General features: G+C 37.1%; 1 protein-coding gene across 1 annotated transcript in view; it reads right to left on the reverse strand.

The window, feature by feature from the left end:
• Window positions 1-24,296, reverse strand: part of LOC128682488 (uncharacterized protein) — a 45,464-nt gene that overhangs the window by 19,801 nt on the left and 1,367 nt on the right. The window contains exons 2-11 of the mRNA XM_053767191.2: window positions 14,983-15,095; window positions 13,969-14,130; window positions 12,243-12,374; window positions 11,195-11,326; window positions 9,868-10,034; window positions 8,430-8,483; window positions 2,743-2,904; window positions 2,426-2,569; window positions 1,622-1,834; window positions 946-1,149 (exon numbers count right to left, since the gene is read on the reverse strand). Of these exons, the coding sequence (XP_053623166.1) occupies window positions 946-1,149; window positions 1,622-1,834; window positions 2,426-2,569; window positions 2,743-2,904; window positions 8,430-8,483; window positions 9,868-10,034; window positions 11,195-11,326; window positions 12,243-12,374; window positions 13,969-14,130; window positions 14,983-15,055 (1,443 nt within the window). The 5' untranslated portion in view covers window positions 15,056-15,095. The remainder of the gene's footprint in view (window positions 1-945; window positions 1,150-1,621; window positions 1,835-2,425; window positions 2,570-2,742; window positions 2,905-8,429; window positions 8,484-9,867; window positions 10,035-11,194; window positions 11,327-12,242; window positions 12,375-13,968; window positions 14,131-14,982; window positions 15,096-24,296) is intronic.

Here is a 24,296-nt window from a genome sequence, read left to right on the forward strand (position 1 = left end):
GAATGACTAGATGTTTCCCGGGGCTTCGCTCCCATAGGAATTTTGAGATAAAATATAGCCTCTTGAATAATGTACCTTTCTAATGGTGAAATAATTTTTGAAATCGGCTCGGTAGTTTCGGATATTACACGCCTCAAACATACAAACTCACAAATCCTTACCTCTTTATAATAATAGTTGTCTAACATTTTACTTGGGGCAAAAATATATTTTATGTTTGTAACGCGATAACTTTCGAACCATTGTTGGTCTGATTTTGATGAAATTTAAAAGGTATGTACTATCTGCCAATGATATTTTTAAGTTTTGATGTCCCACGCATCAAAATCGCCGAAGTCGTTTTTGAAAAATTCTTAATTTTGTAAAAAAAAAAATTGTGTTCGCGGCGAACAACTAATAAACAATCAGTGTACGGCGAACATCGCGCGGCATATCGTGTCAATGAACGCTCGCGCGCGCGCGAATCAGCTGTGAGTGAGCCGTGAGTTTGGGGCGACGCGATGGGCACTGTTCATTGAATGTTTTAAACTATTACGTTAGTTTTGTTAGGGAATTCTTTAAAAATTTTAATGAGGTTTCTTTGGACGAAATGACGGTTACATGATAAATTATACATATGTGCAAAAAAAAAAATTAAAATTTTCAATTCAACTTTGAACCTCATAAACTAGAAAAGTACAGATTTCCCAGGCATATCGTTTCTTGGGGGAAAACTGTTCATATTGATGGGGAGATTACGTGGGTTTTGGCAATGTCGGAGGTAGTGTTACACCCTGTGTACACGTAACTCGCTTTCATAGTTTTCATAGTGGACTATAATAAATTTTTATAGCTCCATTAGGTACAAGAGCTACACATGAACACATTAAACAGTAAAAAAGAAAAAGAATTAACATTTATATTGTTGCCAATGTGAAAAATAAAAATAAAATAAGATTCACATACCCTATCCATCAGTTCCCTGACAATCCCATTCCACTGTCCGCTGTCAGGGTCCCTGGCGCCGTACATATTGTCGGGGACCAACCGCAGCCTGTAATGGAAACCAGCTCTCGCAGCCACTCGAGCTAGTAAATCTATACAGAACCCTTCGAATCGTGCGTTCCCTTGAAGATTCCAACCCTCTTTAACCATCACATATGGTTTTTCCTAAAATGTTTTTTCAAAAATTAAAATAGCCTTGAAAAAACGTCTCATTAAAACATATGTTTGGAGTATTGCGTTGTATGGCTGTGAGGCGTGGACTTTGCTAAAGAAGGATCAAATGCGTTTACAAGCTTTTGAAATGTGGCGCTGGAGGCGCTTGGAGAGAATTAATTGGACAGATAATAAAACAAATGAAGAATTAATAAATAAATATATTAGGACAAATCACACAGATTGAGCTGGCCCCAAAGTAAGTTCGAGACTTGTGTTATGGGATACTAACTCAACGATACTATATTTTATAACAAATACATATATAGATAAACATCCAAGACCCGGGCCAATCAGAAAAAGATCATTTTCCATCATGACCCGACCGGGGATCGAACCCGGGACCTGTCGGTTCAAAGGCAAGCACTTTACCACTGCGCCACCGAGGTCGTCTTTATGCGTCGAGATTTAATAAGACACTCACCTCAACAGTGACAACAGTTAGTGTGACATTGGGGGGCGGGTCCCTCCTGTAAGCGGCGGGGTCAGTGACCCCCAGCCCCCCGCCTGGGACCCAGTGGCCGGACATGACCACACCCCCCCTCTCGCCCCCGGACAGCCTCATCAGCTGAAGGGAGAAGTTCGTCCGTTGTCCGTTTTCAAACTCAATAGGGCCAGTTAACCCATGCGCTTGGATCTGCAACATTCGCATAGATTTAAAAGAATATTAAACAAATCGTCGGTTTCGGTTTCGGTTTCGGCTTCGGCTTCGGCTTCGGCTTTGGCTTCGGCTTCGGCTTCGGCTTCGGCTTCGGCTTCGGCTTCGGCTTCGGCTTCGGCTTCGGCTTCGGCTTCGGCTTCGGCTTCGGCTTCGGCTTCGGCTTCGGCTTCGGTTTCGGTTTCGGTTTCCGTTTCCGGTTTTGAAGGGCTTACCATTATTGTTTCTTAAATATATTTTTACAAGCGAGCGAGGTCTACAAATTATCTTGAGGCGTAAATACATTTTTTGTATGTATGTATGTTCGTGACTTTCGAACGTTGGTCAGATTTTGATAAAATTTAAAAGGTATATAGTAAGTATCTGTCAATACAATTTTTAAGTGCGTGGGGCAACAAACAATGGTTAAGCCGTTTATGAAATATTAACAATTTTGTCAAAATTTAATGTGTTCGCAAGGTCTAAGTTCGCGGCACGCGGCGAACAACTATTAATATAACAAGAACAACAATATAACTGCTCCCAATATCAGTACGATAATGAACAAACTATATATATGTTTATACGTACCTTATTAATGTTGTCCATTAACGTCTTCCCATGGACCCATGGGGTCTCGACGTCACACGAAACGTTGGATGGACTGTAATCATCTGTGGACGATAGCGCCAGCGCCAATATCTGCACACCATCGTATAATAACGCTGGTTCTGTCTGTAATTGTATATATAGATAATGGTAAGAACCAGTGGTGGTCATCCCAGAAATATGACCGCTGCCGCAGGCGAGAGCTAGTTTTCAAAATTTTATAATATATTTTTTTAAATTCTTGTTCTCTCTGTCTTTCTTCTCTCTATCTCTCTTTATCCACAACAACCAAAGCTCACCTTAATATGCCCCCCGCTGAGTATGCTGGCCCCGATCGGATGGAACTTCTCCATGACCTGCAGTGCGTCTTTGACCTTGTCTGAACCGCGGTCCACGAGCCGCCAACCGCTCATGTTCACGCGATTGTAATAAAAATCTTCGAGATCGAATAGTTCCATGTCCTAAATAAAGAAGTGATCACTCCGATGTGACAATTTTCAGTTTTAAATCTATACATATCTATACATATAATAAAACTGTAAGTGGACAATGTCTGCACTGTCTGATATTACGAAAGATATTACGGAAAATTAATTATGGGACTAATAGAAGCCAATATGTATATTATTTTTTAATTTTTGTCTGTTAGCGCATCACGCAAATATTACTGGATGGACTTAATACAGTTTTCACAGACACAGTTGTATAGCAGATAGTTTAACTTAAAATCTGTTTCATCGCGTTACGTTGCTTAGAACCCAACAATAATAATTTATGAGCGGGAGCTCATAACAAACGCGGGCGAAACCGCGGGCGAAAACTAGTAAGAAATATTGCCAGTTGTCATATCGGAGTTTAAAATATATATGTTTAGTGTCGATCGATTGAAGATTAGGTTAGCACGGTGGGACGTCAAGGTTTGGTAGTGACGTACAGCTTCATGCGGAGTTAGATTATAAATAAAATAAAATAAATAATCATTTATTTCAGACATGTGTCCATTTTGTTAGTAACAATTTACTTATACTAAGGTTAGTGCGGAACTTAGCTACAAAAAAAATATTAAAAGTTAAGTTAAAAAAAGTTAGGAAAAAATAGATTAGGTGAACAAATGGAACAGTCCAACTACCCACAATGCAACCTGTTCCAGTGAATGAGCAATGGACTATTCCACTTGTCCACAATCATTTTTAATATGCAGTTGGAGCTGTCACGTAGCCGCCTAAGCATGGAGGCACACCTCTTACGAATTATCGCATGAAAGCCGTCTATGTGCGCCTCCGCAAACATGCCCGACGCGCTGCAGCGCCGCGACAGCCCCATCAGCGCTCGGAACGAGTTATTGTACTGAACTCTCAGGGCGTTGTATGCCCGCTGCGTATAGCTGACCCACAGACTACACGTGTAATAAGATTGGCAGTACGCTTTGAATAGGGTAATCTTACTTTCCCTTGAACATTTTGCAAATCTGCGAGCCAGCATATTGCACCGTACAGACAACGCCCTGCGTTCCCTCTCTAAATCTAAGTTATCGCTTAGATCCTCAGAGACCCAATGGCCCAAATATTTAAATTTGTTTACCCTGGAAAGCGTTGCTCCATCTAAAGTGACCTCCGGCAGGTCCGAGTATTTTTTATTTCCCGCTTGAAAGACAAGAACATTGCTTTTCCTCACATTGTATTTGAGCCCATGGGCCTCTGCATAGGATTCACAGATTCTCAACAATTTTCTCATTGCTTTGATTGAGGGACTCAGCAGGACCATGTCGTCCGCATAACTGACATTATTGACACATACTCCGTCAACATGACAGCCGATCCCAGTCCTACTGAGTTCCTCAATCAAACCGTTCATGTAGAGATTAAACAGCCGAGGAGATGTCAACCCCCCCTGCCTCACCCCGCATTCCAAGTCGTACTCGTCAGAAAGGACCCCTGCCCACCTCACTCGGTTCCGTTGTCTACCATACCAATATTGGAGTATCGACACTACTTCGCTAGCCACACGTGTATCGTTTTTCAGCTTCGTCCACAAAAGATCATAGGACACCAGATCGAAAGCCTGGGAGAGATCCAAAAAACAAGCCACGACAGGTGTTTTTCTTTGCGTGTAATACTGAACTGTATGCTTGACCGCAAGTATGGCACTTTCTGTAGAGAGATTTGGTCTGAATCCGAACTGAGCATCATGTATCTCTATACGGTCAGACATGTGCCGGTCAATCACACCATCCAGCACCTTAGCCAAGATGGTGGCCAGAGAAATAGGCCTATAATTGGTGAGGTCAGATGCGTCACCCGTCTTATTCTTAATAACAGGGACTACTACTGTTCTAATTAAGTCATCGGGTAGGTGACAATGCCCTATACATAATGTAAAAAACATTGATAGAACTCTGGGCAGATGTAGTCCAGCGTACTGCAAATGTTCTATGCTGAGTCCATCATGGCCAGGTGACTTCCCTCTTGTCATGCCATTAATAATATCAGATATCTCTTTAGTTGAGATTCTGACACTCAGCTGATTGTCATTACACGACCTCCCAGACTCGATCACCGGCGATGACGGACCCAGCAAAGAATGTACTTTAAAATGATTCTTAAAACAATTAGCAATATCCACTGGCGCACTCTCACCCGCCACACTCGCGGGAAGGCTCGGTTTAGGATTCAAACTATTTGTGCTTTTCCAAAATTTTGCAAAATCTTTTGATTTATGGAATTTAGCTATGTTGTCCATCTGAATTTGTGACTGATTGTCTTGACACCATTTCAGCTTTTTTTTGAATATTTTACGTTTCTTTTTCATATTTTCATATAAATATCCCATTTTAGGTTTACCCTGGCGACACCATTCTTGAAATGCTAGACGAGCCTCCCCATGAGCAAGCTTTACATGAGCGTTCCAACCAGTGATGTAATTCTTTTTATTACGTGCCCTACCTTTGTTTACATAACAATATTCAGCCGCATCCGACAAGATTTTTATTACGTTATTATATATGCTATTCAAGATTAACTTATGATTATTATTAGTACATATTTTATCACTGCATTTATTAAATTCGGAAGGAAAGTCAATTTTACACAATCGTGCGTGACAGTAGTCATTATAGTCATTTATTTGGGCATTGTCCCGTTTACCCCAAATTACTTTATTAATTCTATTCACATTTATTGTCGTTTTGGATTTTAACAATTGCAAATTACAAACCACTTGTAACGGCATGTGATCAGACCAGTATGATCCATACAAAACTTCTACACTACTAATAGTACAATACGCAGCGTCAGTCACCAAACAGTGATCCAACCAGCTCAGGCTACCGTACACATCACTCACGAACGTATAAGTGTCTTTTGGTAATAATTCCTGATCTACGCAAGTCCATGATTGTTCAGAGCAAAAATGTAAAAGTTCAAGGTTAAACAACTCACCAGGGTGTGCGTTGAAGTCCCCTAATATGAACACGGAATCCACATTATTTGTCTCAATTATGGCGTTCACTTCACTTAACACACTGGTAAACTCAATAAGATTTTCCTGTAAATCAACAGGCATATATACGGAGAATATAAGAAAAGAACGCTCCTGTTGCATCACTTTTATCGCGACCAGCCGTACACTTTTACACTCAATAACGCTCACAGAACCAAGTATACTTTTTCTCCACAGTAGGGCAACGCCGCCGTGTGGCCTTCCCCTAAAAACTCCACTCGAAATATCCACTGCTGATTTACCGAAGAATGCAAAACGGTCATCAATTTGCCCCAGGCAACCAACGTCATACGGCATAACCCAGGTCTCCTGCAACGCGATGATGTCCGCATTCGCACATAGCTTCCCAATACAATCAGTAGACCGTTTAACTCCCTTGCAGTTGAATGATATCATTGTAAAGGGCTTATCCATAATTAGTTATTCGGTGCTTCGCTATTCCGAGCCGGGGCTCTGTCTGTTTTACTATATTTAAATTCAATAAAACGTCGAAAACTTATACCCTCGGGCCACAGGTCTTTGTTCAAAAAATCCGTTATTTTATTTTTCGGTATAAAGATTTTGTATGAATTGTACTCTCGTTGTTCTTTGGTATTTATTTTTTGTAATGACACAGTTATACTAGTTTTGCTTTGTATATATGTACATATATCTTCCTCCGACGTGTCCTTGTGAACATAGTTAATAAACAACGGAATTTTCATGTCCGCCGCCCTAAATTTTCCGTCCGTACTTGACGTCCCCTTTTCTCCGATAAAACGATTTTTTCGTTTTTTCTTCTGGACCGTTATCCATACCTGCCCCTTATCACTTTCTAACAGATGTTTATCAGTGCAGTCAGCTGTTATTGACGCGTAATTCATATTGTGCAAATTATCTGCTGCGGCGGTGGCTTCCAATCGTCCTTGACTTTGAGCGATAGATAATATGTCCGCCTTTGCGGGCGAGCGGGATGGCAGACTCCGCGCTTGCGGTAGATGCGTACTGTTTTTATTCACCAAGGATGAATCTAACGGATGTTTGCTAGTTTCCTTCGAATTGTGTGATACGTTTATAAAACCATACGGCCCGCTATCACAGTCATAACTATCCACTAAATTAGCCGCACCTCGTTTCTTAGTGATATACTTGTCACACTGAAAATTATTGACGATCGATGCCTGTTTGAGGTTAGCCAACTCATCCTTCAATTGTTGAAACTCACTCATGGGCACATATTGTTCTTTCATATCTTCTATACTTTGCTTCATGCAAACAAGATCTTTCAACAGCCGCGTCACGTCAATGTGATCGAAAGTAACGGGCGGCAATTTCTGCAAATCACGGGCGACGAATGTAGGTATTTCGTCAGGATCAGTTACTTTAAAAAAGGATATCATGTCCTCCAGCTCCCTTTCAGTTTTTCCTTCTCTCTTCCTGGTGATATTGCGCCTAGTGGTTTTAGGCACCGACTTGAAAAGAAGATTTTTTGCAGTCGTAATGTCCTCCGAAGAGAAACTTGTGGAACACAGCCGAACTAAATTATCCTCGACCATCACATCACATTTGTTAGATATGAACGCCAACACTTCGTTAATTACAATGTTACAATTAGAACATTTCAACAAATTCGATGCCATTATGCACAGACACGCAGAGCGGCACTTACACGTACGTACCGAACGACGCGCACGCGCAAACTGACTATTATGACTATTATGACTTGCCGTGAGTAGGTTAGAGGAAAATGGGTTACGACTCAATGCAGCGTTCCTTTTTACAGGTGAACGCTAGAGTACTACTTTTACTTAGAGTAACTACTTTTAAACTTTTTCGTTGTACAGTTATATACTACTAAACAGGTATTAAACGCGCATTTAAAGGTATGTATATACCTTTTTTATTTCCCAGACGTTTCGGACCGTGTTACAAAGTTCCGTGGTCACTAGGTGTTGAATTTGTAAAGGCGCCATCTGGCAATAATCGTCTTACAGATAGTATTTGCTTTATTTCAAATATGGCTTACTTTAGAAATAATAAAAATTCATTTCTTACTAAATACAGACTATAAATACTAGATGTCGCTTATTCGATGCTTTATAAGCAATATACGCCGCCCTCTTTCTCTTTAATTCTTCATCCGATTTCGCACGCAATAAACATCCATCCTGGACACGGCATTTTACTCGAAAAACCTGCCACTAGCTGACCTTTGTTACATGGTCCGAAACGTCTGGGAAATGAAAAAAAATATGTGCGCGTTTAACACCTGTTGATTAGTATTAATTATGTATAGGTATGGCAACACTAAAAGTCACTGTCATGTCAAGCAGAGATGACAGCGGTGTTCGCGCCAGACGTTGAAAAGTTTCTCGGTCCTGTGTCATTTCTAAACATAATTGCTTGTTATTAACTATATTACAGGGATTAATGTTATATGTGTGACTAACCCGCGAACGTCCTCGAATAAGTATTATGATGAGTGACAACAAAAATTAAGAATACTCACAAACGAAGTGAAAATATAATGGTAATCCTCGTTATTCATTTGCAACTGTAGAATCTGGAAAAGAGAAAGAAAATCTTAATAGGAAGGTATTATAAATGCGAAAGTAAGTTTGTTTGTTTGTTTGTTACCTCTTCACGCTGTATCTACTCAACAAATCTAACCAATCTTCTTCAAAAGTTTGAAGAATCCCAAAATACCTTCAAACAAATGTAGCTTAAACAGCACATATCCGTATTTGTAGTATTCCGCTAATTTTGTGACTATGAAACACCATGAAACATAATATTATATATATATATATATATATATACACGTAGATCTATCGTCAATGCGTACACACGTTCTCTTTTTTTACACGATATGGGAAAAATCAGCATTTTATGTGGACCGTGTAATAGTAATTGCAACCTATCAATATTGAATAACAATATGAAGCAACTTTTTTCAAGTTACTTCAGAGGTTGTTTTAATAACTGACAGTGACTTTACGCCATCAGTGCTGCCAGACTAAACGTGAACGTCGTGAACGGGTGCTGCCGGGGGGGAACTGGTCAGCTCGATCTTTTTACTAAAAGTTTTTTTTTTGTTTGGTTAATTATACATACGTGTATATATGTATATATATATGTGTATATATGTATATATATATATATTTTCCTTTCATCAGCACTTGATCACAATCAAAGCCCTTCTGGCATGATAGGGACCAACACTGTTTGAATGAGTTTCTTTCGGCATTTCTTCTCAGCAGTTGTCGTTCCGAAATGCTAGTAGTTTGTAGCTTTGGTAAACATCATTTAATTTAGAGTGCCCGTGAAGGCCTAATTACTGAATAAATGATTTTATTTTAATTTTGAAATGATGTTTGCAATATTGGCCAATCCATTCAAATCATATCTGGATCTCTTCTCAATGCAGCCTGTTCTCAAGTACCTGCTAATTCCATGATTTATAGAGTAGAATGTGATTACTATACCTTACTGTACTAATTGTTTTCCTATGGAAACACTTATTTCGTCATATATGTTCTTTATTGTTTACACGATATGAAAAAATGAGACAATGTGTAGACTTTACTGACGTGCTACGCATTTGTATATTTCGTGGTAGGCCTTCTAGGCCACGAAATGCTAAAAAAGAACTGGTTTCGCTAACAGCCTAATTTTCTAGGGTCTGATACTATTTTATGATGTCCGATACTCTGGGACTTCTAAATCTAGCCGATCTCCGTATTCATATATTCTTTTCTATATTTTTAACACACAACATAAACACCAAATCTCAAATCCAATCAAATTAAAACCAATTCAACAAATATAACTTTCATGTCTATAGATTCCTCTAGATTATCAACATTCAATACAGACAAAATCACATATCCAATTAAACTCAAATAAATTTCTTTCTTTCAAATCCAAAACAAAAAAAAAAAACTTACCGCTCTCGCCAGCTGCCTAAACTTTTTAGGCTCAGTGTCCACAATGATGTGGCCAATACTTTGGGCCTTTAACAAAGCCAAGGCGTGTCTGTACTCGTGTGCGCCAGAGCATCTAACCGCAAACATGTTGCGACCATCACGCGCTATGTTCATGACGTTCAACTCTCCTGAGGAATTGGACGAGTATATTTTAAACCTCTCACCTACGATCATGTTTTCAGTTATATATTTTAGGTTGTGATGTCTCAATGCTCAGAGGTTTTACAATATAAATTCGAAAATGTTTATTTGTTACCACTTCGTCCATTATCTATGGGCACAGTTGGAAAAACACCTGGAATAACACATAGGGTGCTTTTTATCCCGAAATCCCCACGAGAGCGAAGCCCCGGAGCGCAGCTAGTAATAAATATTTTATTCAGATACCTAAGTATGATCTAAAAGACAATTAAGACTAAAATCTCAAAATTAATAATAATAATAATTAAACTGCGTGAGAAGTCGAGCTGACAGCGGTCAAAAAAATAGAATTTTCGACCACTTTTCATTAAATTACACAGATTGAGCTAGCCCCAAAGTAAGTTCGAGACTTGTGTTATGGGATACTAACTCAACGATACTATATTTTATAAGAAATACATATATATAAATAAACATCCAAGTCGAAGGAAAAGTTCATTTTCCATGCTGAGCTAACCCGAGACCTCCAGTGCAGCAGTCCGGCGTGATGACCATTAGGCCATGGAGGTCGTCAAAACTCGCTTCATAAATAAACTTTTAAAATTTTGAAAAAATTGCTGTATTTATATTCACTGACGTTGACTCTCTATAGGAATGCTGTTGTTACCTCACAGCTTTCACACTTGATTATTTAGTGGAGTTAATACGGTGGGATATCAGTAAAACTGGCTGTGATTTACAGTCCCGTGCACAACCTTATTGGTTGGATGCTTATATCATTAAGTGTCCTAAGTTGAATAAAAAACTTAGGACCTTAACTACGCCCCGAACATCTAGTTTCTAATGTTTGCGATGGGTATCGAGCCCTGGATCTCCAGATAGCAGACAAGATTGGTTTAACATTGAATATAGTCGTCATACTAATATATAAAGAATTGTGTAAGCCCTTCTGGCATGATGGGGACCAACACTGTTTGAATAAGTTCATTTCGGCATTTCTTCTCAGCAGTTCTCGTTCCGAAATGCTAGTAGTTTATACGAGTAGCTTTGGTAAATATTATTCAATATAGATTGTGACGTGTAAAAGTGCCCGTGTAGGCCGGATTTCTGAACAAATGATTTGATTTGAGGAGAGTGTTTGACCTACCATATCCGTAGTCCTCATAAATGAGCCCAATCTTTGTCCAGTTGAGATAACTGATCAGATCCAGGAAAGCCTTGTTCACCAGCTCCCTTGCGGGGTACAAATTAACTGTGAATTCGTTGGTTTCGTTGCGAGCTGTAAACATGAAAAAATCATCAATATATATAAAACTCTTCCGTTACTGAGTGACTGACTGACTGATAGACAACGTACAGGCGAAACTACTGGGCGTAGGAAGCTGAAATTTGGCATGTAGGTTCCCTGGGTAGTGTAGGTGAGCATTAAGAGAGGATTTTTGAAAATTCTACCCCGAAGGGGGTGAAAAGTGTAAAAAACTTTTATATGAAAATTCTACACCGTTGAAGTTTGTGACTTAAATTTAGATTTTAGTTGTTTACAACAAATTAAAGAACACTTGTTTCAAATTTTTCTGAAAATTAACCCTCAACAACATCAAAAAAGGGATGAAACATTGTGCGGGACTTAGCGAGATTTTGCTATGAAATTCACGCGGGCGAAGCAAAAGCTAGTTTCATCTTTATTACATATTTACTTATAATATTTTATATACTTTTTGACTATGTACATTATGTACTTGTTATACTACCTATTGGGAAAAAAAAATTAAAAAAAAAAAACAATATTCTAAATAAATGATTTTGTTATACAAAATTGAATTTTTGTTACAAGCTTTTATCGTCTTCAAAGTGATCTTGTTGCATTAAATGCGCGACACAAAAACCCATGTCCGTGCTGTAAACCGTTGAGTTAAATCCTAAGTGTACACTTAGGATCGAGTCTCGCGAGGGAACTCCTCAACGGTTGATGGTATCATCAGATCCTGTTATAATAATGCATTGTCTCAACTGAAGCGACGTGGGAAATTTCAACTCTGTAGGACTAATTGAATTGGGTGATGAACTTGCAAGATTCGATTACAGACAAACATTGGGTCACGTGTACCGACGTACAACGGCTAAGGAAGAAACCGAGAATAACGTCCAGATATCACGTGAAACTAAATAAAAACCTACTAAAAAGCACAACTTACTAAACATTCTCTGAACCGCCACCACAAAATGCGGGGTGTGCAGAGTTCGACACATGGCGCCCAACGTGGAACCGAGCAAGGGACCCGCGCTGCTGAATATAGCGACCGCTCCCGACTTTATCTGGAGACAGGCTGGGGACAAATCAATCATAAATCAATAAGTATCTCTCTTTCGTAGTATAACACGTCTATTCCATTTTTCTTTCGCGGATCCATTTGGTACTAGTAGTTCGCCGCGAACTTACGTGAACGTTCGCGTAAGTTCGCGGCGGAACTGATTTTTACAAATTTGTGAATATTTCAAAAATTTTACTTAACCAATTTTGTTGTAGACAGGTCTTAAATATCTTTTAAATTTCATCAAAATTAGACCAACGGTTCGAAAGTTATCGCGTGACAAACATACGTAATTTTTGTCTGTCTGTCAGGTTCGAATCCTACTCGTCCCACAAGGGCATTGCTATATGAAATAAAAGAGAAGGCAGGGGTCGTGTCGTATAGGGGGGTGAAATCGGTGGCTGAGGACAGAATTAGATGGAAAATGCTCCACCGACAAGAACAAAGTTCTTAAATTTGAATCGATGATGAAAATCGGTTAAGCCGTTTTTGAATATTTTTTTATTTATTTATTTATTTAGCTAAATACAACGTTACACAATATGTATCCTTTTAAAGTATTTAGTAAGAAAAAATAGGCACTTACAAAAATTTCTTAGAGAAACACAATATTATCATCCTAAACACGTTTGACTCACATTCGTCAATCTCACAAAACTGCAATCAATTCCTGACAAGCGTCTTCCATCCATCCACGAACACATCACACTCAGGTTCCTGGTTCAGGAACACGTTGAGATCCGCTGGCATGCGGCACAGCGGAGACTGTGCATGGGATACAGTACGTGTATGAGGTGTTGCGAACAGTTTTCGTGGCTGATAATTACGTTGTAAAAGGCTTCTATTAGGTACATACAACAGACATAACTCATTATGAAGTATTGTGTTCGCGAGGTCTAATTTCGCAGCGAACAAATAGTTATATTAATCTAAAGTATGAGTCTATAAGTACTAAATTACATCTACAAAAATATAGCTTATAGGTACTAATTACAAGAAAACAATATCTAACCCTCAACAGCACTCCGTATCCATTACAAACTTTACACCGCGGAAATTGTGAAATTTGATCTCGAAAAAGGACAAAATGGCGAGCGAATTGCACACCGGAAACGCAATATGGCGGCGCGGTCGCTACCGGAAGTGGATTGAGGGTGCTCGACACAACTATTATGAAACGCGAAGCAGTAAAAGTATGGAAATAAAGCTAGCAACGAACCAGAACAATGAAATATATTGAGCTGTACTTAATATAAATACGAAAGTTTTTGAGGATGTATGTGTGTATGTTTGTTACTCTTTCACGCAAAATCTACTGGACGGATTGGTATGAAATTTGATAGACGGTTAGAATATAACCCGGAATAACACACATAGGCTTTTGAACCCGAAATTCCCACAGGAACGAAGCCCCGGGTCGCAGCTAGTTACACTATGCATATAATAAAATTTTTAATTAAGCTATATCTGTACTAAGATATTACAGAAAAAATATTATGGGGTGTCTTTATGGGACTAATAAAAGCCAAAACATTTTTTATAATTTTTGTCTGTCTGTATGTCTATCTATCTGTCTGTCTATATGTTTTGTAAAGCTTAATACGAGTACCTTTCTTATAAGTTCTGAAAGAATCCCTCGCAGCCGTGTACTGTATGTCGTAGACAAGCGTGCTATTGGGCAACAGACTCCGTTCCTTGTTGATCCTGTACACGGCGTATTTGAAGGCCAGCTCTGCGCTCCCCCCGCGCCCCTCCTCTGTGAATATTGCTCCTGAAAAGATAATAAATATATCTATCACCGTGGCGGCTTTCTCTATATGCTCTAAACGCAGCGATGGTACACAGATGTTTCGTAATACTACGGACAGTGGGTAGTACGGGACAAGTCTAGAACGCGCAGTTGAAGTTTTCAAGATTGTATGCATAAATACAATTTCGGACTAGACACCGTCGGTTGCAGCTATCACACCCATGAAGCTATAGGGGATACTGGAGCTAGTACTCCCAAAAACTGTATGATCCAAAGTACATGTATTGCTATCTCTTTCATCTGTGGCCCGACGTCTCCTTCTTGCGCGGTGAAATGGAAACTATATGGCAATAAAAAGTTGCCTTTGCTTTTGATTAGTTATCTAATGTAATCTAGACAACACATCATAAGGTAATTAACTAACATGATTATAAAGCTAAAAAAAATTGTGGCAACAAAAAGTTGCCGGCATTATTTCATCGCCATATACCAATCTTAATGACGGGCGACAGCGCGCCGACAGCGTTCAGCATGATCAGAGTGCTTACCGCGGGTTTGCATTTAACTTCTCAACATCGAATCGTATCGATGCGCCATTGTGACGCAATAACAACCACACTGCAATATGATTGGTTCGCTGTGTCCCAACCCAACCCCGCACCAAGTCCTCGGAAGCAAGCGCCGCACGCGCAACATTTAGCCGCATCGAAAAGTTGCCGCTTTATGTCGGTGTCGCTTTATGTGTTAAAGAAGTTTTAGTTTGACACTAAAACTTCTTTAACACTCAATCAACGAGCGACAAACGCTTTGTAATGATTTTAACACTAAAACAATGTGGCAACAAAGAGTTGCCGGCAACTTTTCGTCCCTCACCAATCTTAATGACGGGCGACACAGCGGCGACAGCGTTCAGCAGGACCAGGAAGCAGCGCCACTCGCGCAACATATTCTCGCCACATCACCGGCCAGCGTGTCCGCCTCGCAATCTGCACCAATAATAAATAAATATATATACATATATATGCTGCGGTGAAGTTTGTTGCGCCGCTTCTTCTTCACTTGCGCTTTGGAAGCCGGCAGTAGACTTTAGTTTAAGTGATTTTTTTGACATCAATAAATGATGTATATCATCCTAAATTGAATTAAGAAATTTGAATTTGAGCCGGATCGAAATCAAGTAAATATTCTTATCTTCTTCTTATATTAATTGTTTATTTTTTAGTAAAGTGTATGTATTGTAATCTATTATTTATGTACTTTAGCATTCTTTACTAATTTACCATGTTGTATTTTATTTATTTTTTCTTTATTTATTACGTTGGGTACGTGTATGTAGCTACAGTCAGTGTTTATTTTACAAGTAATATATCTCCTTCTTCACTGTTAATACACACACACACCGTTCGCACACTGATTCGGGTCTCATCTGAAAATCAGTGTATCGCCGCACTGGGTGATACGTGTACTGAGATGGGCCTTTTTGTATTGCTGCAACACAGTACACTTGCTTTACAATTGTGCTATGTGAATACTGTGTTTTATTTTGTGTTTTTAGTCTGCTTGTGTATTGTGTTGTTGCTTTACAAATAAATGTTTTATCTATCTATCGATAGGATAGATAGATATATCTATCCTAACTATCATAACCAATATTATAAATGCGAAAGTAAGTATGTTTGTTTGTTACCTCTTCAGGCATTATCTAATGGACCGATTGTTATGAAATTTGGTACACGGATAGAAAATAGCCTGGAATACCACATAGGGTACTTTTTATCCCGAAATTCCCACGGGAACATAACCCCCGGGGCGCAGCTAGTATGAAAAAGTCAGTTTGTTACCTCTTCACGCTCTATCTGCTCAACCAATCTTCTTGAGGTTTTGCACACATGTAGTTTGAAGTACGGAGAAGGACATAGGGCACATTTCATCGCGGAAAATAACTGCTCCCGTGGGAAATTAACGCGGGCGAAACCGCGAACAAATTCTAGTTCCCTATAAAACGAAAATGTCCTATTTAAATTATAATTACAAGAATGAAATATTATACATAAAATTGAGAATGTGTCATCAATCAAAACTAAATACAATAAAAAAATAAAATCTTCAACAACTACGTGAATATCTGTCATTTTATGAAATGGTCCCTTTAAGGAAATACGTTTCCAGAACATGTTTACTTCTTCAGCTAATGTACTTAATCATTTAAGTGAGTAGATGGTCCATGTTGCTACAAGAATTTGGTATAACATAAACTTTGTTTTTTTAAACTTTCGCGCTTTGAACACATTAATTACATAAATCATATTTATCATCTATCGAGTGTGTTATTGCTAACACTGGTGTCAGATTTTATTCAAGTTAGTTACCGCCATCTAGTGGCAGGTAGTCGCATACACACTAGGGAACTAAACTGTCCACCAGTGTGCTGTATACACCCCAATATCAAATGTCAATATCCTACAAATATTATAAATGCGAAAGTTTGTGAGGATGTAAGTGTTTATAGGTATTTGTTACCCTGTTTACTGGACAGATTGTTATGAAATTTGGTGAACGGGTAGAATATAACCTGGAATAACACATAGGGTATTTTTCATGCCAAAATTACCATGGGGGCGAAGCCCCGGGGCGCAGCAAATATTACACATATCTCTTCTTCATAGTCGTATTTGCTCATGGCTGAGGATCGTGGTCATTACGTGGTACGAATTGGAACCAGTATGTGGCCCACTTTTATTGTTTTGTCATTTAAAACTTAGATAATAAAAAAATCAACATTGGAAGTCCAAAAAATCGTATAAAAACCTAATCCTAACAGTATAGGTACAACATTTCCAGATGATTGGTCTTCTTGAAATATACTTAGTAAATTTAGTCACATACTTTGAAGTACGGAGAAGGACTTAACTGTTTCCGGGAACGCGCGGGCGATAGCAAGTCAAATAATGAAAGCAACGTATATATAATTATATAAAGTTTGCTACATAGACATTATACAATAAAATAATAATAATTGTACCTATATAAAGCGAAAATCTTGTCACCCTACCCGGAACAGAGTAAAAAAACAATTGTGACGCGAGATCGAGTGAATTTTTTGCTCGTCACAAATCTGTCTTTTTTCACGAATTTTTGTCACATCTGCCAGATTTTTGGTAACTTTATAAATAAGCATAATTTTTTTTTTGTATTCTAGATATTTAAAGCGGTTGTGTGGTGTTGTATAATGGTTTAAACGCCTGTGAACCCAAAGGTCCCAGGTTCGAATCCAACTCGTGCCGCATAAGTTTGTAGACTCATGTGTTGTGGTTTTCATAGACCACTTGCTTCTGGCGAAGGGAAGCAACGCGAGGAAACCTGCACACTGGTTGATTTTCAACTTGTGTTGCGAAAGGGAGAAGGCAATGGTAAACCACTCCATTAATAGTGCCAAGAAAGTTTCATTCCACGTAACCACGACCCTCAGCCATGAGGAATACGACTATGAAGAGAAGAATTCTCGATATAGACTAAGTAGTTGCCTGTATCATCAAAATACATCTGAAGAAGAAACAAAATTGTACATTGTATATTTTTTGTAAATGTAAATTTAGTGAATAGACTTATCTAACGACTATATATTAACCGTGGCTTCGCTCACGTGGGAATTTTGAGATAAATTATAGCCTATAGCAATCTTGGATAATGTACTTTTCTAATGGTGAAATATTTTTTGAAATCGGTCCGGTAGTTTCGGAGATTACTAGACTCAAACATACAAACTCACAAACGCTTACCTCTTTATAATAATAGTATAGATAGATATGCATAAATTACAAATCAGAAAATTTTAAAAATCATGTAAAATTACAGCCATAGAACAGACAAACACAAAGATAAAACCTTAAAAGTAAAATCCTTTTAATATCTGATGAAAAATAAATAAATAAGGCCGTGTGCGAGTCGGATTCGCGCCCGCGCGATGGGTTCCGTACGACCCTTATCTTAACTAATAATATTATAAATGCGAAAGAATGTTTGTTTATTTTATTAACTTTTTGTCACCTCTTCAGACTCTACGCAATATTTTTTTCCTGTAACTTTGCAAATTAATCTCAGATCAGTTAAATAAATAAATTATTTCATTCATTCAATCATAAATTTGCAATGTAGTTAAGAGATTTCAGATAAAAACATAGGGCACAATCTAAATCATAATCAATCTACATCGCAGAATAAATAACTGTTTCCGTGGATAATTCACGCGGGCGGAGTCGCGGGTTAGTTATCTATTAAAATTGCAAAAAATTGCATTAAAATTTTATTATTTTATTTTTTTTTATATTTGTCGCCAACAGAAATATACTTTAATTTATTAAACATTTCAAACTTTCTATCACAGTTCACGAGTTACAGTCCGATTAAAGACGGACAGACAGACCTCTTCTACTATCGAGCGTGTCGCTGCTAACACTATACATGTGCGTAGTGCGTCTTAGCTATTCAAATCTCACCTTCGAGTCGGTTCGCAGCTAACTAATCGCAGCGCGCCATTGTGACGCAACGACAATCACACCGCAATGTGATTGGTTCGCTGCGTCTCACTACCAATCGATTCGAATGTGAGAAGTGCTAAATTCTAACCCGCACTTCGCCCTGAGTCAGAGTTTATTTAAGGCCATCAGAGTGACAGCAGACGAACCGGCAATTTTACCCTTTGGTTACGGAACCCTAAAAAACGGCCGTAAAGTTCAATTTTCATTCCATTCCGAGTATACGGGGCGTTAAAAAAGCCTAACAGAGTTTATCACTCTTTTGCGCAACGCAGATGATATTAAAAGCTTCTTATATGACATGGGACATACGGCTTTGTAGAATAGCGAATAGTGATTTAACATCTTAAAAATTTCTTTAAAAGAAAGAAAAAACGGGTCGTGTTTGACCAATTTAATAAAATAATTACTTTTTATGAATAAAACCTCTTTTATTCATAAAAAGTAATTATTATTTTATTTTCTACAACTTTTTTTTTTATAAATAATTAGGTTATTTTTTAACTTTATTAGATTTGTACATCTTTATGTGAACTAAACATGTTACATAACGCGAATTCTTAAAAATGTGAATTTCACAACCGTTTGAACGCGGCGTGTAGCGTTTCATTAGTGTCGCACATTTTTTTTAAATAAAGAATCATTTTTTTTTAAATTAAACATTTATAAAATTAACATTGTACCAGTACTTTACTTATTTATAAAATAGGATAATTAAATTGATTACTGTGTATGGTACAATTTAATAAACACTAGAGTTAAAAATGCCAGCGTTAAAAAAGGCTTTAATATAAATAAATATTAGGACGAATCACACAGATTGAGCTAGCCCCAAAGTTTGAGACTTGTATTATGGGATACTAACTCAACGATACTATATTTTATAACAAATACATATATAGATAAACATCCAAGACCCGGGCCAATCATAAAAAGATCATTTTCCATCATGACCCGACCGGGGATCGAACCCGGGACCTCTCGGTTCAGTGGCAAGAACTTCACCACTGCGCCACCGAGGTCGTCCATATATATGTAAATATACTATAAAATATTTATAAATATTTTATGCTATACCTACTCATAATTCTGTGCTTAAATAAAAAAAGAGTATATTGATTTTTTTTAACGTGTGTTTGTGTGTTAAATAAACAGTCATACGGTGAAAATTATTGGATTTTATTCTACGAAATCGAACCCAAAACCGTATACCTAACAAACTTAGGTCCAGTGTGTCACTTGCGTTAGACATATTTCCACGCGACTGAGGGTTGAACATGTAATCATACATTAATTCAGTAGACGAAATTGTGGTAGGCGGAGCCGGGTGTAATACTAATGGTATATGAATAAATATATCACTTCGTTATAAGGTTACAAGCTTTTGCGCGCGGCTTCGCTCACGTATATTTCCCACGGGAACAGTTATTATTCTGGGATGGAAGGTTCTGTCCTTCTCCATATTTCAAACTAGATAAAATACTGACATAAAAAAATGTCGAAAAAAATACTTATTTTCTACGTTTTCATGTGAGAAATCGAGCTCGCCCGCCCTATGCTTAGACAGATAGCGGTGATACGGAGTTTTATATTCAAAAGTGACCTAAAAATGTGAACCGCACAGAATCAAATCAAAAACTTTCTCCATCTGAAATTAATTTACATAAATGAAGGCAAGCCTCCGTGTAAAGTTTCAGAGATTATTGAAATTAGGGGCAAGACGAACAGAAATCATTTCATTTTCAATTCGACGTTTGGCATACCTAATAATCCTTTTTTTTTATTTTATTGTCAACTTCGAAGAGAAAATTAATTCAAATTGTTGGGTTTATTTTTATTAGTCACCTGCCCAGGCTTCGCACGGGTGCAATATTACGCAATATAGATATAAATCTTCCTTTTCAATCACTTTATCTATTTAAAAAACTCGCATGAAAATCCGTTGCGTAGTTTGAAAGATCTAAAAGACACAAAATCAAAATGGTGGAATTATTTTGTGACATAACCTCAATATGTACACAAAACAAATACTTTAAATCTACAAGGAGTTATTCAACATTATGACATTATTCAATTAGGAGCCGTAAAAGTTTCCGTTCTAGTCACAAGAATTTCAATTTGTGAGATTTTCTTGTTTTTATTCCATTGTTTCGCGCCTTTTTTCGACAAGCAACCATTAATAACGTCACGTCGTTGTCTTGATTGTTTTTAAACGTCTCACTAGTGTTGTAGCTTGAGTAAGCTAGTATAAAAGAAGAAATAGTAAACTTTTGATTAATAATATTAATTGTCTAAGTGAATCTGAATATATTTATGTGAAGTGAATATATTTGTGTGAATATCTCGATAATTTTTTATTCGTTCCTTCGTTTTGTTTTTATTTTTACAATTAAAAAACAAAATTATTTGACTACAATTGAATTCAAGCTTAAAAAAATCTTTAAGGCTAATTGTTTGATACTTAGATTAGTTGTTTTGAATATCGTTGTCCCGCGGAAGCGAACCCAGAAAACTGGCAGCCATGCTGCCGTGTATTCTGACCAGAAACTTTAAAAGTATGTACGTATTAATCTTTTATCACGCTCTGTCTTATCTGAGCATTTTCTGTTACTTCCTAAGACGTAAATTGTCGGAGCTCAGGGTCCGTTCATTTTTAGGTTTCCTTCTATTAATCTGATATCTGCTTTTGTCTATTCCAATCCATAGATAAATAAAAAAAAAAAAAACGCGGTTCCAATCGGATGTGAAAACCATAGACATGGAATGGAAGCCATTGTTTGAAACAATCACCATCAAAAGGCATTATAAATTGCTCAGCTAAATCCTCTATTCTCAATTATTTGGTCCAATGGCTCACAAACAATTCTTTGTTTTTCAGTTAAAATACAATAGGGCTCGTTGCCTGTAAAATAAAATATATATGCATTATCTGAGACACGATAAATGATAATCAAATATCATTTAAATCTTTTATTATAGTAACATTTAGATGTAGGAAATGATTTGTTCTCATTATTATAAGTAATTAAAACGCTTTTTGACTCCAACATTTGTGACGTCCCTTGTGTACACTGACTGTCATGCAAGCCCATATTTATATATATACATATATTTGTTTTTGACACATGATTAAAAGTACTGCAGGCCTACCATCAACTTTTACAAAACTTGGTTCCACTGCAACTCAGTTAAATTTAGGAACCTAAAATTTTAACCTAAAAATTAAGTCGATGGTACGAATTTGCGATGCAGTTCAGTTTTAGGTCGTAAAGTGGATCGCGGTAAGAGATGATGGTAAGCCCCCAGACATAGGTAGCCCACTTACAAATTTATTATACTAAGTATATGAATTTACAATTACTGATAATAATTAACTAACTATTTTATAGGCGACTAGATAAAATATAGCCTATAGCAATCTTGGATAATGTATCTTTCTATTTGTGAAAGAATTTTTTAAATCGGTTCGGTAGTTTCGGAGATTACCCGCCTCAAACATACAAACTCACAAGGATGAATTTCATGACTGTTTGAACGCGGCGTGTAGCGTTTCATTAGTGTCGCACATTCTTTTTGAATAAAGAATCATGTTTTTTAAATTAAACATTTATAAAATTATAATTGTACCAGCACTTTACTTATTTATAAAATAGGATGATTAAATTGATTACTGTGTATGGTACAATTTAATAAACACTAATGACAACCCGCGGCGGAGTTCGAAACGCTCGTGAAATTCACCCAAACGCTTACCTTTTAATAATAATATGATATTTTTAAGATCAACTTACTATCGATAAATTAAAACTATCGATGACTTTTTTGGCAACACTAGTACTTTGATGTAAGACAGAAAATGTACTATAACTCCTTACGTTTCTAAAATAAATGGATTACACTCAACGGCCCACAAAAACATCAAGCTATACAAAAACAAAGAAACGGACACAGCACAACCAGCACCATAGACAAATTATATAATATTTAATAATGAATTCCACAAAAATAAATAAAAAAAATACAAAAACGACGCTCCATTTTAGGGCAGTCGTGAAAAACTCAAATGGCTTTGAGGGAATTTAAAAGAAAGTTAATTAAAAATATATTTAAAGTAACCTAAAAAAAATTACTTATTTTTTATTCAATTTCTTTTTTTATTTAAATTACGATTTTTTATTTATGGTCATAGGGTTAGATTTTAGTTAAGTACTTAACTAACTGAAGAGATGAAAATAAAGTACATAAAAACGGCCAAGTGTGAGTTGAACTCGCGGAAGAAACGGTCCTATACAATTTTATTAATTAATTTATTATTATTATTAATTTTTTATTTGAAGTAACAATGAGTCCTACTGTGTTATTAATACTTAGAAACGGCAAAAAATCATATCTAAGTGTATGGGAGGCCCCTTAAAATATTTATTTCTGTTTTTAATATTTGCGGCAACAGAAATACATCACTTGTGAAAATTTATGGATGGACAACGGAATGTTGGTACTTAATAGCGTTTTAGTGGTTCCAGAGCGATTCTACCGCTGCGGGCGCGCTGTCATTACAATCCGTCAATTTTCTTGAGGAAGGAATCATTTCCAAAATCGATCATTCATAAAATTTACATTATCACAGAATAGAATAAAGCGGTCAAAACACTCTGAAAACCATCCTTGTGGGTATGTAACTTTAAAAACCCTTCGAGGTTTTCGGAAAGCCTTCTTACGAAACTGATCACTTTATCTAACCTTTTGACGTTGCAAAAAGTTTTTAGAACGCGGGAAAATAAGAACACAAAGACGTGTCAAATCCATAAAGGCAGAAAAGTTTTTTTAACGTTCCCAAGTAACCGTGTATTCCCTATATTTCTTTGGTGAGTTCATTTTATAGGTAAATACTTAAGTACAAACAATACATACCTACAACTGATTTTTTAATATCATAAATAAAATAATTCTATGCACACATTTTTTTTTTTAATTTAACTACGTTGGATATAAAACTAACAAATGAATGAATGAAATGAAATTTATTAAATAAATAAAACTTTGTTACATTGCTTATACAATTGGTCCCACACTAGGCAACACGCAGAGTATTTTAATTTAAAAAACAAAAAAACAAAAGATAAACCATAGATTTATATATTAACTACTTACCTATAGATTAATTATTTATATTTAGTTATTATTCAGGCAGAGAACCGAAAAACAGTTATTTTTTTATTACAAAAATGATGACATTTTTTATTTGTTGTGTAATTACGCAATAAGATGAATTAGTTATTTAAAGAAGTTATTTAAAGAGAATGAGATTGGATCCTCGGCTTTTTTTTCTTTTAACTTCTATCGTATGAAGCACACAGCCACGACATTTTTTTTTGTTCCCAGGCTAAGGCCGAACAAACTATGGTAGGTAAGTAACATTGTAATATAATATTACACAGACTTTATGTGGCTTCGCGACAGTTTCGGCGTTTTGGGCTAATGAAAGGTCAATCGTTGTAAACAGGTGACGATCAGCTTAGAGAGCGGTGGTTGTGGCGTGTCATGTGGTTCCCGCCCACAAATCTCTCTCTCATCCTCGCATGTTTCATGCGCATTCCGAGCTGTGACTCCCCAAACCCCAGGGGCGTCTCTTCCCGCCCTAAAACTCCACCA

This window comes from Plodia interpunctella, chromosome 30 (assembly GCF_027563975.2).
Source record: "Plodia interpunctella isolate USDA-ARS_2022_Savannah chromosome 30, ilPloInte3.2, whole genome shotgun sequence".
Taxonomy (NCBI): domain Eukaryota; kingdom Metazoa; phylum Arthropoda; class Insecta; order Lepidoptera; family Pyralidae; genus Plodia; species Plodia interpunctella.